Here is a 15,734-nt window from a genome sequence, read left to right on the forward strand (position 1 = left end):
GTGGAAATCAAAATGTTACTCAAACCTCATAATACATACAAAGGCATATATGACTATGCATCTGTTCCAATGCCTATAGAATTCAGTGAGCATTAGATTGAGTTCAAAGAGCAGCATTGTAAAGAGCAGGGGGGAAGGTACACTTTGTGAAGAGAAGCTTTCTTAACTTTATTAGCTAACCATCACCCCATTATTTTCTGTAATCACTGAATATGAATAGGGAAGCAAGAGCTTAGTTAGTACATCCCTCCAGTGTTCGTTTTTAATAGCAACCTTGCAAACTAAACCTAATTTATTTCTAAATATATTTCCACTCAAATTGATTTAAATATTTTTCTCTCTCAGGTAAAAACAGTACTGCCTTTACAATTTCCATTTATAAAATGCACTCTAATATATATTTTGCTAAGTGCCTAAATGTTAATTGCTATACAGTGCGGATTGAGAGTTCAGGTCAGTAGCCACAAATATAGTAGCAATTCACCAAGTTCTACTGATATGCCATTTGTAGATATCAACAGAACCAGAAGATTGACGATATTATGAGTGGTTTTATATAGTTTAAAAAGAAAGTGAAAGGACAAACATTTATTTTTAATTAGGTGTTTTATACATGGCATGCATCTGAAAAGAATTGCTTAGTCATATATATAACAGTATCACTCAAGTTTCCTGATCAAAGGTATACAATCTCATAGACATGAATAAAAGGGCACCATCACCTTTTACACTGGTATATACAGAGATATAAAAATATACACAACCGTTAATTTTACAAAGCAACAGAGCTGAGTGAATAGTGTGCACACTGCACTCTCGAGTTTGGATAGCTGAATATCCCAACTGCAAAGGCAATAATCAGGAACACTGCAGAGATCATCTTTAAGAGTCAGAAGAAACAGCAATCAGAACTCTGACACACAGTGTAAAAATATAAGGCAGAAGCCGCTTTCTTCTGAATTCTAGAGAATATATTTTGAAAACCACATCTTGTTTTTAAAAAGGAGTTCCAGCAATGAATTGTACATGCAAAAGCGTAACCAATTTGCATCAACAGTGCAACAACAAAAAAAGCTCAACAGTAGCTCATCATACAAACTTAAAAAAAAAAATGTAACTTGTATTTTATGCATTTCTGCTCACAAAATATTTAGGATTTGTCAGTGCATTAGTGTTAAAGTGGCATTAAAAAACTTCTGCTATTATAACAGATGCAGAATATTTTGGAAATGCATAGCATCTACATTTTTTATTGTCTTTGTAAATATTTAATTGGCATAGGCACCATTATAGTCACACCAGTGTTAAGAATTCTTGGTGGAAACAGCCATTCCACTGAATTTTCTATCAATGCACACACAGCTATTCTTGACTGCTTGTCTCAATTTTGATTTCAACAAATGCTTTTTAAAATTCAAAAATATACCCTATGAATATTAAAAGAACTATATACAACATATCTAAGACACAATTAGCTGACTGCCATAGATGTAACATACTAAAGAGAAACATTCAAGTTTGACAGATTTTGAGATGAAAGGCCTTTGGGTTGGAAGCATATCAAAGACAACAGTGCAGTAGGCTGAAAATTCCTTTAGCTCAGTTTAGAACTAAGGCATTGTATGATAAAATATACATTTATATTTGGTGCAACACTACCATCAGTTTTAGAACCTAAATCATGTCAAATACTATATTTGTATCATTCCAGTAAACATTTTATTGTATCACAAACTCAAACCTCTATGGAAAAAAGTTCAATATTGAACTGTATTGTTTTTATACTTTAAAATAATTTTAATTTTCTACTTCCAGAAATTGGAAAAAATTCCTCAACCAAAAAACTTAATATTTAATTGCCAAGAAACTTAATGCTAGGACTAGGAGTTCGTTTCCCCCTAGGCCTTACTTTGAGGTTACAAGTGTACCCTATCTTAAAACAAAACAAAAAAAACTGGGAAGATTTTAGAAGTCTCTCCTTGAAATCTGTATTGGCATTTGAAACTTTCCAATAAGACATGCCTATGCTAGATGCCCCCTCTGATTATCTCCCATGATTGCCCTTCTTCTATCATTTCTATATGGCCTCCCTCTAAAATTTCGGTGATATTGGTAACCTTCATCTCTGCTTCTGTTCGGTGGTCCTTTCCAGGCTTCTTCATTTCTTGGGTACTGGTATCCTCCCCGACTAGAAGGGTAGCCCCATTCATTTCTTGGCCTTCTGCCACTGCCATAAGTCTGATTATAAAATTGCTTGGATCTACCACTTCTCAGCATATCAGACACCTCATTTTCATCTTCAGAGCTCTCTTCCCTTGTTCTGTGTGTCCTGCTTTCTACCAAGTTGGCCTGTAAATTATCAGTAGCCTTGGCATCTCTGGCTTTCTCTGGCTTTTCCTTATGACTGGGAGTATTACTTTTCATTTCATTTTTTGGTGGCTCTGTTACTGATGGTGAAGCATGTGACACCACTGTCTGCCTCTCAATCCCCTGCATCTGTGTAGAACGATTCTGTAGTGCAGCCTTCACTTGTTTAGCAGGAGAAACAGCAGTACATATTTGCTCCATCTTCGGCATCCTGGCTGAGGTTTCATCCAGGACATCAGATTCGCTGCTCAAACTGGCCACAGGGAGAGGTATGGCACTGGAGCTACTTTCACTCACTACCTTCCGAAGATGCTCCACACAACTTGTTACTGGAACTGGAGAATTGCATTCTTCAGCCAGATATATATTTGCTAAGGGGCTAACAGCTGCCCCTTTGTCCTCAGGTGACATAACATTAGGTCTCACTACTGAATTTTCCATAAAACCCTGAAATGGGCACCCATACCAAAAGTGAGGGAAAAAAGGAGGTGCTATTGGAACAGCTCCTAAAAATTGATTGTGTCCAAATGGAGGGTGCAGGAACATGTTTTTTCCTCTCACCGACTCATCTTGATCTGACTGAAGAGCTTGCACTGGGTTCTCGGATTCTACACAGACCTGTCTTTGACTTTCTGACACCTGAGCTGTAGATATAATCAGAGGCAATGATGGAGACCTAGTGTCAACTTGCAGACTCTGATCATCGGATCTGGCCTCATTCTGCATAGGAAAGTGTCTGTTTGTTTGTGCCATTTCATCTTCATTCTGAGTTGGTGGCGCCTCTTGGAACCAAGGGTTGTGAGGATACACAGGAACTGAAATTTTTGGGTACATTCTACAAGAAGCTACATAAGCCTGATGCAGAGGGTACAAATAAGAATGTGGTGCCCACATGGGACAGCTGTATGCCTGCAAAACAAAGATGTTTCAGTCTACTAAGGAATTAAAAACAAACAGATGTAAAATATCACACTGTAAAGTCATTTGTCAACTTGAAACCCAGTCAATTTATTTTAAAAAGAGATAAAAGTAGTTTTTATTTTTATATATATATATATATATATAAAAATCTATCTATCTGCCTGCAAGTCCCTTGACCTATTTTTACGGTTTTACAATCTTTTTTTTTTAAGTTCCTATTGCTGTGTGAAAGGGGAAACAGTTTGACTATACAGAAAGAACACTGTCAAAATGCTTAAACACAGACCAACAGAAAGTATAACAGAGCAAGTTAAGTTGTAGCTATGCTTTTTAAGTGTGTTCAGGTTTTCTAGATACTTTCTTGAATCATAGGTGTTAAATGGACACTTAACCCACATATCCATTCTGTCAAAATCCTGAGGAAAAAATAGTGTTACCTCATCTTGAAACATGCACATACAGATCTGCGGACATCTGAAGTGAGGCTCATTGCCACAAAATTCAAAAGCCATATTTGAGTAAGGTCACATTCTGCAGCCCATTAACTGGATTTCTGTCACCACCTAATAATATGCACTAACAGAAGATAGACAGTTTGCACTTACTGCAAGTACGTCTTCTCCTTTGGTCTGGGAGCTGCTGGATTATCATGTCCACTAAAGGTGCTGACATTTCCCAGGCCTATATCGAAAGAGCCTGTAGGACACCGAGAATTTTACCAGTGGCTATTTCTGTGGCATTAGTGGGCATGGTAACCCAACAGACAGTTTCCAGACCAGGAGATTCTCTATAAGAGAGAAAAAGACATAACTGCCCTCCAAGGTTGTCAGCAATTCTACTCTTTGGTCAGTGTACTTCAGCCAGTAGACAGTTCTTACGCAAAAGATAACAGACTACATCCTAAATAATGCACACTGCCAGCAATGGAAATCATATGATCCACAAAGTGAGTTTCAAGCTTAGGTCTATGAAATTTTTTTAACACACATAGCAACAACATTGACTAATGGCCAGCTAATTTTCTGTGAACCAAACCAGAGACTTTGACTAGTTATACAAAGTTATCAAAACCACTAACTTCTCTCTCTTTTCATTCTTTAAATTATGATAGCCGAAGAGATCTTTTTTCCAGATTTGGTCATTAAAAAAACACCACAAACGATTTTACTCCACAGATGAAGTCAGGTGTACCAAGTCTGAGACCAGAGGTAGTTTTTACAATAAAGCTTGAAAAAATTACCTCCCTTAAAATTGTAAGTGCAGAATGGAAATGTTGCTAGAGCATTTACTACAATGGTATACGTGATGCTTCTCTAGATAAACAAAAATCTTTATTTAAGATGGATTTAAAATTGAGAGACTATGTCATTAACTTAAGATGGGTAGAACAGGCAGGCATGGGGATGATTTACTGTATACACACACACACACATATATATATTATAGCTGTATAAATTCCCATCTGGAATAACATTGCCTTTTTCTGGTTTAATTTATACCACTTCCAAAGTGAAAGGCTAAAACAGAAAAAGGCATTATTATTCCAGAACAATGAATGAATGAATGAATGGGTAGTTATACTGGTATACAATTACGCTGATAAATTTCAGCATTTAGACTAGCCCTTATAAGAATGCTCCAGTTAAACAACCACAGTCAGAAACCCAAGAAATTACCTGTTAAGGTAATATAGGAAAGAAAGCCAAAATATTGTAGAGTATGGAAAGAATCCGTTATGGTCACACAGCATTGTTAACTCTATCCCCATAGCAACACCAGTCTCCTATCTTCCCTTCTTTGTTTCTTTCAAACATAAGTTTTGTTATTTTTGAACCATGAATTTTTCTAAAGGATTCTGGAAATCCACAGCCATGCGCTGCAGATGTCTGATGTTGGGAAAAGGCCACTGTACTGGTACAGTGACAGTACAGTCAAACATCCTCCCATTTCCCCTTAGTCATCCTTTTTCATAATAGCTTAAAGTACTTTGCAGACAACTAGAGACATCTTAAATTTGTAGATGCACTACACTTAAAATGCTTGCAGATGAGCTATTGAATGTACCGCAGCACAGAGCACTAATTTTGTATATATACATATCTGGTATGTCATGCTTCACCACCACCCTCACTTTTGCTCTTTTCTGCAAGTATTCTGATTTCCTGATCTGGGCCTATGATGTTTGCATATATTAATACACTAACATGTAATGACACTGATGTAACTGGTAGCATATGCAATCTTAATGAAAAATGGGGGATGTCTGCCTTCAGTAGGATACTGATGTAACTGTGAATTTGTAAAGAATGTCTTCTGTGGACTGTTTATGGCCACAATAAAAACTAGAGCAAGTTCAACCAATGCAGTGTTCAAATCAAAGCTTTCTAGTGTTTGTGGACACCAACAAGATGAATCTGTTTTTTGATGGATCAGTTCAGAATTTTTGATTGTTCCTCAATTCAGGAACTGAATTTTGTTTGGGTGTCTTACCTATGCATACCTAAGTTTTCAAAATGTTTTAAATTCTTTTAATTTAAAATTAAAGTTTAAATTCCGTTTCTAACGATTGCTTTTCGATAAATGGGACCCCAAATCAGATTCATGCCACTGCAATAGGAAGAGTCAACAACGTTCTTATATAAGGTGTTTTTACTTGTAAGTTACTGGCACATACTTGCAACTTTAACTCTAGCTAAAAGATAGACTTTGAAAAGAGAGAGAAAGAAAGCTCATGTCTTCAGTCTTTTGGTTCCATTTACATGTTCAGCACCAAATGGATTATTCTGACACATTTAATTGACCAGGAATTAATTGCCTAAATATGACTTCTCCAATCTCAAAAGTGATGCTGTGCATGAGATCTCAACAAAATCTTTCAAGCAAACTATTTGATATAAAATTTGAGATAAGAGAAAAGTTTTCAAAATATGGTAGAGAGGGTAGCCTATTCTTACTTGAGGCTTGCTTTAAATTATATGCCTAATTTTGGAGTCACCACTAAAAACCTCAGTGAACAAGCCTTTCACTTCCAAATTTTGCACGTGTAGCCTGCTGCCAGCAGAGAACACCTTGCTCAAATTTGAAGTGATTTCAGCTAGCCATTTCTGAGATACTGGAATTCAAAAACAACTCATGGAGGCGGAAACCTGAACATTAGTCATTAGATATTTTAGTAGAAAAATCTCATTGATGAGAGTTTGGATAATTACCTTCACACCAAGATTAAAGAAAAATCGAAGAATACTTTTATCTAGAGAAAAACAAACAAACATCAAGTTAATTAACACTAAGAAAAATGCATGCATGCACGCACTTTTTCCTCCCACCCAGCGCAAATTTTCAGCTACAGTTCTAGTAGAGAAAAGTTCAACACTTTATATTGCTACTTCAGCCTGCTGGTTCGACTCCCCTTGGACTAATAAGATGATCTGAAACTCAACTGCATGTTTTAAATTCCAGTTTTAATAGCTCAAGGAACCAAACTCAGTTTACAAATGTAAGAGAGAATGCTACCAAAATGAACACACCATCCAGTCAGGTGTGGTATGTTCTACATGAACTCCTTGTATTTTTCTTTTTAAAATGCTAATATATGCCTTTTCCCACACTAGTAAGAAAACTGCTGAGTAAGGTTCAAATTTCTGATTAAAACAACATGAGATTCCATCTGCTATTTTTCACTGCCATAACAGGCAACAGATATCTACAATATGGTCAAGGAAATCTTTTTTTTTTTTTTTAAATGTAAGCTACACAAAAATCAGACTTTTTCTGATATAAGAAAATAAATTCATGAATCAGATTATGAGCCATGAAAAGTTCACAATAGAGTTATGAATATCACCACTTAAAATTACCATTAACAGTACAATTTACTTATTTTTATACAAAGAACGGTAGCACAGCAACTGTTAAATCTTTCAACACTTATCAAAACAAAGGAATACATTTCATTCTCCTTCATCCAGATTTTAAACAAAGACATTCCATTGGAAAGAGTGTAAAATATAAAGGTTTCCTACCTTTAGGTAGATCATCCCCAGTATTACACAGGGAATAAGGTGGTGCAATGGCTCTCTCCCCCTTTTCATTAAAAGGGAATCCAGGGAACAATGGGTCCTGATAAGGATTCAGTGTCTGAGGCAAAGGCATCAAAGGCTGGTTAACTGCTTGTATTGACACAGGAACTCCGGCAACTGGAGCAGATGTTGCCTGGGATACAACAGAATCAGGTCCAGTTGTTGGGGCCGGCATCAATGAAGAAACAGGTATTTGGGTTGGAATACCTAAGAAAAAGAGGGAAGAGCGAAAGACATGAGTACACAGAATTTGGCTAAGGTACATTAATGAGAGATAAGATAGCAAGTAACTGAAGGATTAAAACATCAGGAAGATTAATTATTTAGGATGATAAAGAGGGGCATGAGTCCTGAAATGAAGCTGAAGGAAAATGAAGGCTCAATTCAAAAAACAGTTTTCAGAAAGGGACTGTACAACAGTCTATCCAAAAGTGGTAACAAAAATCTTATCACTTGCATTATTTAAAAATACCCTTAAAGACAAAAGGGAATTGAATCTTACAGCTGAATCTCTAAGTGACCCAGGCTGGAATGGAATAGTAATACTTCCCACAACCCCTCTTCCCTTAAGAGGCAAAGAGTCATGTAAACTATTTTAATTAGCAATGACATTTATATGGACAACTGAAGCTAACTGGGATTTTCAAAAGCAGCTAGGAGAGCTGAGTATTCTAATTATCTTTCAATGTCTGTTTTTCAAAATCCCACTCAGACAATTTGAAGTCATTTTTTACACACAGACCATTCTGAACATGGTACAATAAGTCTCTGAAGTAGACCAAAGAAGATTTCTTCTAACCTGTTGGTCGATAAGTTGGCTCATTTTGCCAAGCTGGCACAATGGCTGGAATAGAAGGCACTGTAGGAGGCAAATGCACCTCAGAGAAGGCAGGAGCGGGAGTTGGATTTACACATGGTAAGCATGCTGTCAGTTTCTATAAAGCAAAGAGACCAAGAGAAGTTAGTAGGGCTCACAGATAATGCTTGCTTAGAATAAGAGCCTAAATTCTATTCCATTCACAAAGGTTTGACAATCTAGACTTAACCAGGCTCCCACTGTCACAGTAGCAAAACACCATCTAGTAACATTAGCTAACAAGCTACTGACAAAATAGGAATCCTAACTGCGTAGCCACCTTTAGTCTTGTTCATTGACTGCATGGAGACTGAACTACCCTCTCATCCTAGGGGTCACCCCTCCAGAAAAGGTTGATACCATGAATGAATATCAAGCTCCCATCTCCAGGCAGTAAATTCAGCAACTCTCACAATAATAAATTTATTTACTGTTTTTCACCTCCAAAAAGAAAAGCCACTGATTAAATGAAGCAGTGGGCCTGCTCAGATACTCATCATGTATGATACTGTGCTACAGTACCACAGATCAGAGGATGGTAACAACCACAATGCCTGTTGATGCTATCAAAACATAACCAAAGTTGTTTGAACAATTTCCTAGACCAGCAGGAGCTGGGAATGTTGTAGAGGGAATGATATTGGTCTCTGGGAAAGTCACAGAAGGTGAAATAGCTGAAGGGGGAAAAAAGAGAAAGTGTTTAACCCAAGTAGCATTCACTTAAAAGGTGGATGTGGATTAACCCCTTACTCACAAACTCCTGGAATGACCCTTACAATTAAATTGCAAGATCTTTTGGATAGGGACCAGGTCTTCATATAGCACCTAGCATAATGGGTTTCCAATCCTAACTGGGGGCTTTGGGCACTACCACAATACCAAGTAATTGTCTTCAATAGCTATATGGCTGTGATGGCAAGAATGCCTGGAGGCCTCATGGCTGAAAAAAACAGAAGTTAAACAAATATTTCTTACTTGTTCAGCAGGAGATTGAGATTGTGTCTTTCCTTGTTTCAAAGGAGATGAAGCTTTTGGATACTTGTCATCTCCACCATTCTTCTATTACAAAAGTTAAAATGGAGAGTCAATGCTACTCTATTTTTCTTCTACAAAAAAGGTCAATAAAAGATATTAAGCACACAACACTTTGTTAAAAAGGTGGGCTGGCCATCAGATGAGTGTTTATCAAATTGCTACTATGGCAAGCCTAATGTGATGCCTCTTGATGATCTGTTGGCCGCAGGGAATCACAGTGAGAACCTCTAGATCCTAAACCATGCCAGACTCAAATCTGTGAGGTCCAACCACTAGAGGGGAACAGAGACTCACACTGCGAACATATGGGGTACACTAGCAAAGAGAGATCCAGGTTCAGAAGTGCTCTTAATAGCCCAAGTTGTAGAATTTACATTGCAGAGAGAGACCACAATCAGACTCTTAAAGGTTCTGAGGAAGTTCAAAAATAAGACAAGTCTCCCTCCTACAATAATCTACAGAAAGTACTAAAGCAGCAGCAGCAGCCTTGGCGCTGAAGACAGCTACCTCTCTGCTAGCCACCTTATGCTGTGCTGCTTAATGCACATTATGGGAGGGAGAGAGAGAAAGAATTGCTTTGGTCTTTTCTTTAAATTACCTCAGATGAATTTGACTCAAACTTCTGACTGAAGTGGACCTGCCTGGAATTTGAATCTGTAATACCAAAAGATATAACATCGTAAATGAAGCATCAAATCATTTATAATAGTCACAACTTCAGCCAAAAAAAGAAAAGGAGGACTTGTGGCACCTTAGAGACTACTTCAGCCAGTATAACAACTTGTCTTTCCAAAGTTAAATCTTCAGATACATCATGACCTTTCTACCTCAGGTCAATTATATGTTACTTCAAAATAGCATAAACGTGGAAAGCAGAATAAGCCGAAATAAGTAGGGCTGGCTGGAAAACAAAATTTCTGTTTCACAAAAATTTTCAAGGTTTCAGAATTTGTTTTCATTCTGCATTGGGATGAAAACCAAGACCTTATGAAAATTTTCACAAAAAAAAGAGAGAGACCAACGCAGCTTAGAAAAGCCAATAGCTCAGTGGTTAGGTCACTCACCTTGGATGTGGAAGACCTAAGTTCAGGTCCCTGCTCTGCCTGATGCAGGGACTTTCAAAAAAATGTGAATCAGATGTAGGAGCTTCAATGCCTTTTTGTCTTTATCAGAGCAGAGGAGAAAAGGGGACAGGTGAAAAGAGGCAAAAATAGGTACATGGGGAAGGATAGATCCTTGAAATCAAGATCAAGGAGCTTCAACATGATGCAGTAAAGAAAGGGGAAGCAGGGAACAGATTCACAGAGTTCATATAGAACAAGACAAAGGCCAGAAAACAGATTAGCAGCTGCATTTTGTGTTGACACAACAATTGTCTGCTCTCCCACTATACAACTGCAACCTTCTTCCCCATCGCCACCACAAAATGAACCCCACCAGAAGTAGGAGAGCTTAGTTACCCTATCTTTCCTCCAAGACAAATACACAAAGACAAATACACAAAGAATTGAGGAATATGGGAGAAGGAAATCTCACACCTCTCACCCTTCTCCAGCACTATTTAAATTTAAAAATATGTTTGCAATTCAAGCTCTCACTCACACATTCTTCTTTCAATTCCTTCCCCTACCCTTACAATTTTATAAGATAAGACTTTAGGCACTAACCCCTTTTACTTGCTTTTTCTTAGATGAACCCTCTTTCCACCTGAGCAAGTATCTCTGGCATTTCTCCATCAGCAGTTTCTGCAACTCTAATCTGGCGCTAATTTCAATATAAACCGGCACTTAATTACTTTGATGTGGGTCAGAAGACCTAGCTTTTCAGCATTTAGCTCCTGTTATGTGCCATCCCACATAATTTGAAAATTCCTATGAAAGGTGTTTGACCCAAAGACCATACCCATAAATCAAGAAAAACAAGCACCTTCTCCCCAAAGCATACAACTACATTGCACTTGACTATTGTCACAAAAATTACCCTCATGTACCCAGTCAGATGCATAAATCCACATATAGGCACATCCCCAGCTTTGAAAATCCCAGACTTGGTTACTTTATATAAAAGCTAACAATGTTTAGTAAAAGAAAATGTTTTCTGGACACTACCTTTATCCTTTCGCTCTTCCACATTTGCCTTCCACCTGCTGTTTCTTTTCTCAGTAACAGCTCGGATCTTTACGCAAGTATCAGCGGTCTGCATAGCAGCCTGACAAACTAAATGGTTCTAAAGAAATTGAGAGAAGCAAAATTCAGCATTTCATATAAAAAGGCTTGGCCACAGGAACGTATAAAACAATGTGCCATCATCTAAAATTACCTCACTTGGCCTCCATGAATGCAAGTTTATTTTCAGCAGGAGGCAGAGAAAAGAAGCAGCCTTCTAATCTCAAATTTTCTACCCACCCAATTCACTGTTGCATTCCGAGAGAGTGTGGCTCACCTCGGAGTCAAGAGCTCAGGTTATTAAGCTTGTGACTTTGCACCCCATAATGCTTTACAGAAATATGCTTATGAGTGCAAATATGACATAACTGGAATATGTTTTATGCTAAATATGCCTGTAACTAATGTATTCATCCTATTCGTATGCATGTATCATTTTTATATCTGAAGTTATGAGCATTGGCTCTATGCTTGTACTTAAAGTGTTTGCTGTAGGAAGCACAAAAGGCAGATCTGGTCAACATAGCGTGAAGGGGCTTATTCAAGTAATTGGGAGTGCTTAGCTAACAACGGACCTTGGAAGACGCCAATCCACATCTAAGCTTTCCTGGGAATGTTCAAACGAACATGTAAAACAATGGCATCGGCCTGCAAAAAGCTGAATCATTCATAGACATGTGACTTGCCCAGGTGACAGCAAAACTCCATCTTGTGGAGGGGGATTTTCCCACAAGAGAAGATTTTCCCACTATATAAGCCCCTGGAAACCCCTTCATTTTGTCTTCAGCTGGCTCAAGAGACAGCCTGTCCACCCCAGAGAAATGCCTGAAACAAACTGGAACAAAAGACAGTAACTACAGTGGTATGATTGCTGGACCCAGACTAGGAAAGAGTCTAGTCTGTCAAAGAAGCTTACTTGGAACATCTCTAAGGGTGAGATTTACCTGCATTTAGTTTCCTACTGTATTAGGCTTAGACTTGCAGGTTTTTGTTTAAATTTGCTTAGTAATTTATTTTGTTCTGTTATTTACTAAAAATCACTTTTTAGTTATTAATTAACCCAGAGCAAGTAATTAATTCCTGGGGGAGCAAACAGCTGTGCATCTCTCTCTATCAGTGTTAGAGAGCGAACAATGTATGAGTTTACCCTGTATAAGCTTTATACAGAGTAAAATAGATTTATTTGGGGTTTGGATCCCATTGGGAACTGGGTGTCGGAGACAGGAGCACTTCTTAAGCTATTTTCAGTTAAGCCTGCAGCTTTCGGGGGACGTGGTTCAGACCTGGGTCTGTGTTTGTAGCAGGCTAGAGTGTCTGGCACAACCAGGCAGGGTACTGAAGTCCCAAGCTGCCACGTAAAACAGGCTTAGAGGTAGCCTCAGCACATCAGGTGACAGTCCTAAGGGGGTTCTATTCCACTTCTAAAAAAAAAATCTATAAATTCTTCCATTTTAAAATCCCAATATTCTTCCATATTTGAGCAGGCGCATCACAGCATTTCCCACACTGCAACAACGAGATGGTGGTCTCCTCCAGTCTAGTACTGCTCTTTACTTACTAGGAGGTTCCAGAAAGCTCTTCTGGACCTGATTCACTTCTTAGGAACAACAATGGAAGTCAGGAGTAACACCATTGAAAAGTTTAAGATAAGCAGAATCAGGCCCTCTGCCTGGAAATTGTCATCCTCAAAGAGCAAGACACTCAAGGTCTCTCTCAAATCCCATTCCCCTCACAATCTAACACCTATTAGTATTTCAGCCTGTCTCCTCTACTTCTGTTTTCTGCCGGACTGAAATACAAATTAAAAAAAAAAAATCCAAACTAAAAATTCTAAAGCGTGATTATGTGAAGACAACAGCTTCTTATCCAGCAGATCTGTTCCCTGTGTGTATTAAGAGTTATATCTGCTTACTTTACAAAGCAAAGTATGTTTTTTATACTCCTGTTAGTTCAGCAGAGGCAACAAGCTACTGGAGATGAAGCTGAATTCCATCCTGACTCATGCATCAACAGAAGGGACAACCAACTTTCAAATGAAGGACTAAAATCCACACTCAGTTAAACCTATTCAACTCCTCTGAAGATAATTGAGTTCCACGTAAGAAAGAACAGAATTCAACCTAAGGAATGTTCATTACTGAGGACGATACATGAACAAGTTAGAGCACTGCCTGATTTTCAGATCCCAGACTGAGTTTGCAGAACTGGCAGTTAGAAAAGCCATTGTTTTACTTCTAAGTAAACAGATTTCACCTGGACAAATTGAGACAGAGTAGAACTGTACTTCAGAACAAATCCTGCTCCCAACTCTGTCTGTATAGAGGGCCCACAGCAACAGAACTAGAGTAGTTCTGCACAAAGGAAAAGCAGCATTTGGGTAATTGTCCCGGGGATGTACAAATTCCCTGCATGAAACCTAGCTGAGCCTAAAGGATCTGCTGGAACATGGTCCATTTCTACATGGATGGAGCAAGGAGCTCTTTGGCCTCAGTGACCACTCTAGTCATTACATCTCAATGCTTATATCTGTAATTCTCTAAGGAAAACTGCTAAGTGTCTTGATCTATGATCTACAGTTCTATTTTTTGTATTTATTTAACTTTATACAGAAGAGATGCAAGACAAGACATTTAACTTCTCAAAAGTAATAAGAAAAGTTCACAAGTGCGGAGAACTAAATTTCAAATTAATAATTCACTGGCAGGTTGTAAAAAAATACCTTATTACCTACAATTACTGAAGCATACATACAGAAAGAGCAGGAAAAGCGTGTTCATCCCTTTGCTGAATCTCATAAAGTGAGCGAGATTCTTCTATGGCCTGCTTCGTTCTGCGTTCCTCTGGAGACAGGCCAAAGTAGTTACAATCTCTGCTAGTGTAGTCTAGATCTTCAGCTCTCTCCCGGTCTGGTTTTCTGTAGGGGAAGATGACCAAAAAACTGCCAAAGAAATAGTAAAATGGATACCAAGTGTGAGAGTTCAACTACCCCAGAATTACAACTGGGGAAAGCTGAAAGAATACAGCATAATGTACTAGCTATTCAGGTCCCATTATGCCTATAGTAAAATAGTAACTGCAAATATCAGGATTAAGAGAAAAAAGCGTGTTCCATCTACAACATATTCCATTTTATTTCCACCTGGGAAGAAACTAAAACAGAAGTTTGGATCATGAGCATTTTCTCCTATAATTTATAGAGTGTTCTCCCTTTGTTTAGTTATTTCACATGGTATTATACATCCTAGCAGAGGGCAAATATATACATTCAAGTGCTAATAAATGCATTTCAATAAAAGAATACACAAAACAAACATGTTTTTCTTCTTAATGCTATTAAAGTTATTTTGCGTTATTCTGAACTTCTGATGAAGCAATATAAACAAAATATATTCCCTCTCTCCCTGAAATGCCAGCTAGTAAAAGACTAAGTACTCTTAAAACACAAAACCCTCACAACTTTACTTTCTTGATTAAGTCTTCCAAATTTTGCATAGTCACTGCAACAATATAGCAAACAACGGCCAAGAACATGTGATTTGTTGGTGCCTCAAGACAATGGCAAATCCACAGGAGAATGCAGAATGTTTGTCCGAGAACCCCTACAATTTCAGAGACACCGTAGAGCAGGGGGTGCTCAACCTTTTTCTTTCGGAGGCCCCCCAAACATGCTATAAAAACTCCATGGCCCACCTGTGCCACCATAACTGGTTTTCTTCATATAAAAGCCAGGGCCGACTTTAAGGGGTAGCAAGCAGAGCAATTGCTCACGGCCCCATGCCACTGGGGGTACGGTGAAGCTAAGTTGCTCAGAGTCCCAGGCTTCAGCCCAATGCAGTGGGACTTCAGCATTCTGCCCTGGGCCCCAGCAAGTCTAACACTGGTCCTGCTTGGCAGACCCCCTGAAACCTGCCCCAGACCCTTGGTTGAGAACCACAGCTGTGTGTAGAGGATGCTTAGGTTCTTTCTTGTAGTAGTTCTGCACTTATACGGAGATAGATATTACTCATTTATTACTGTGCAACACATGGAAGTTAAGGTGACTAGTAAACAGCTCTGTAAACCTGTTCTTGGCTAAAAACTTGAATACTCCATAAAATATAAAGGTTGTGATGATGAATGATTGAATATGACCATTTAGGTCATTGATTTTACCAACTGTTATACAATAGCTACAAGTCTTGTACAACATATGTCATGTTAGGTGTCAATGGAAAAGTTATGATTTTCTAATTATGATTATCCCATTTATATGCCTGTTTCATTTTCATATCTGAAGTTAAGAATTTTGGCTACATACAGGCATACACATGT

General features: G+C 38.2%; 1 protein-coding gene across 2 annotated transcripts in view; it reads right to left on the minus strand.

Annotated features, from left to right (window-relative positions):
* Window positions 1-573: 573 nt before the first annotated feature.
* The window catches only part of OTUD4 (OTU deubiquitinase 4), a 45,133-nt gene continuing 29,972 nt past the window's right edge, over window positions 574-15,734 (minus strand). Inside the window, exons 15-22 of one of the 2 annotated variants that reach the window (XM_075127719.1) lie at window positions 14,175-14,337; window positions 11,367-11,484; window positions 9,857-9,912; window positions 9,199-9,279; window positions 8,167-8,302; window positions 7,311-7,574; window positions 6,498-6,538; window positions 574-3,276 (exon numbers count right to left, since the gene is read on the minus strand). In XM_075127719.1, the coding sequence (XP_074983820.1) occupies window positions 2,023-3,276; window positions 6,498-6,538; window positions 7,311-7,574; window positions 8,167-8,302; window positions 9,199-9,279; window positions 9,857-9,912; window positions 11,367-11,484; window positions 14,175-14,337 (2,113 nt within the window). In that variant the 3' untranslated portion in view covers window positions 574-2,022. Of the gene's footprint in view, window positions 3,277-6,497; window positions 6,539-7,310; window positions 7,575-8,166; window positions 8,303-9,198; window positions 9,283-9,856; window positions 9,913-11,366; window positions 11,485-14,174; window positions 14,338-15,734 lie in introns of both variants that reach the window. The other variant, XM_048846971.2, reaches the window with a different exon arrangement.

This window comes from Caretta caretta, chromosome 4 (genome assembly GCF_965140235.1).
Source record: "Caretta caretta isolate rCarCar2 chromosome 4, rCarCar1.hap1, whole genome shotgun sequence".
NCBI lineage: Eukaryota > Metazoa > Chordata > Testudines > Cheloniidae > Caretta > Caretta caretta.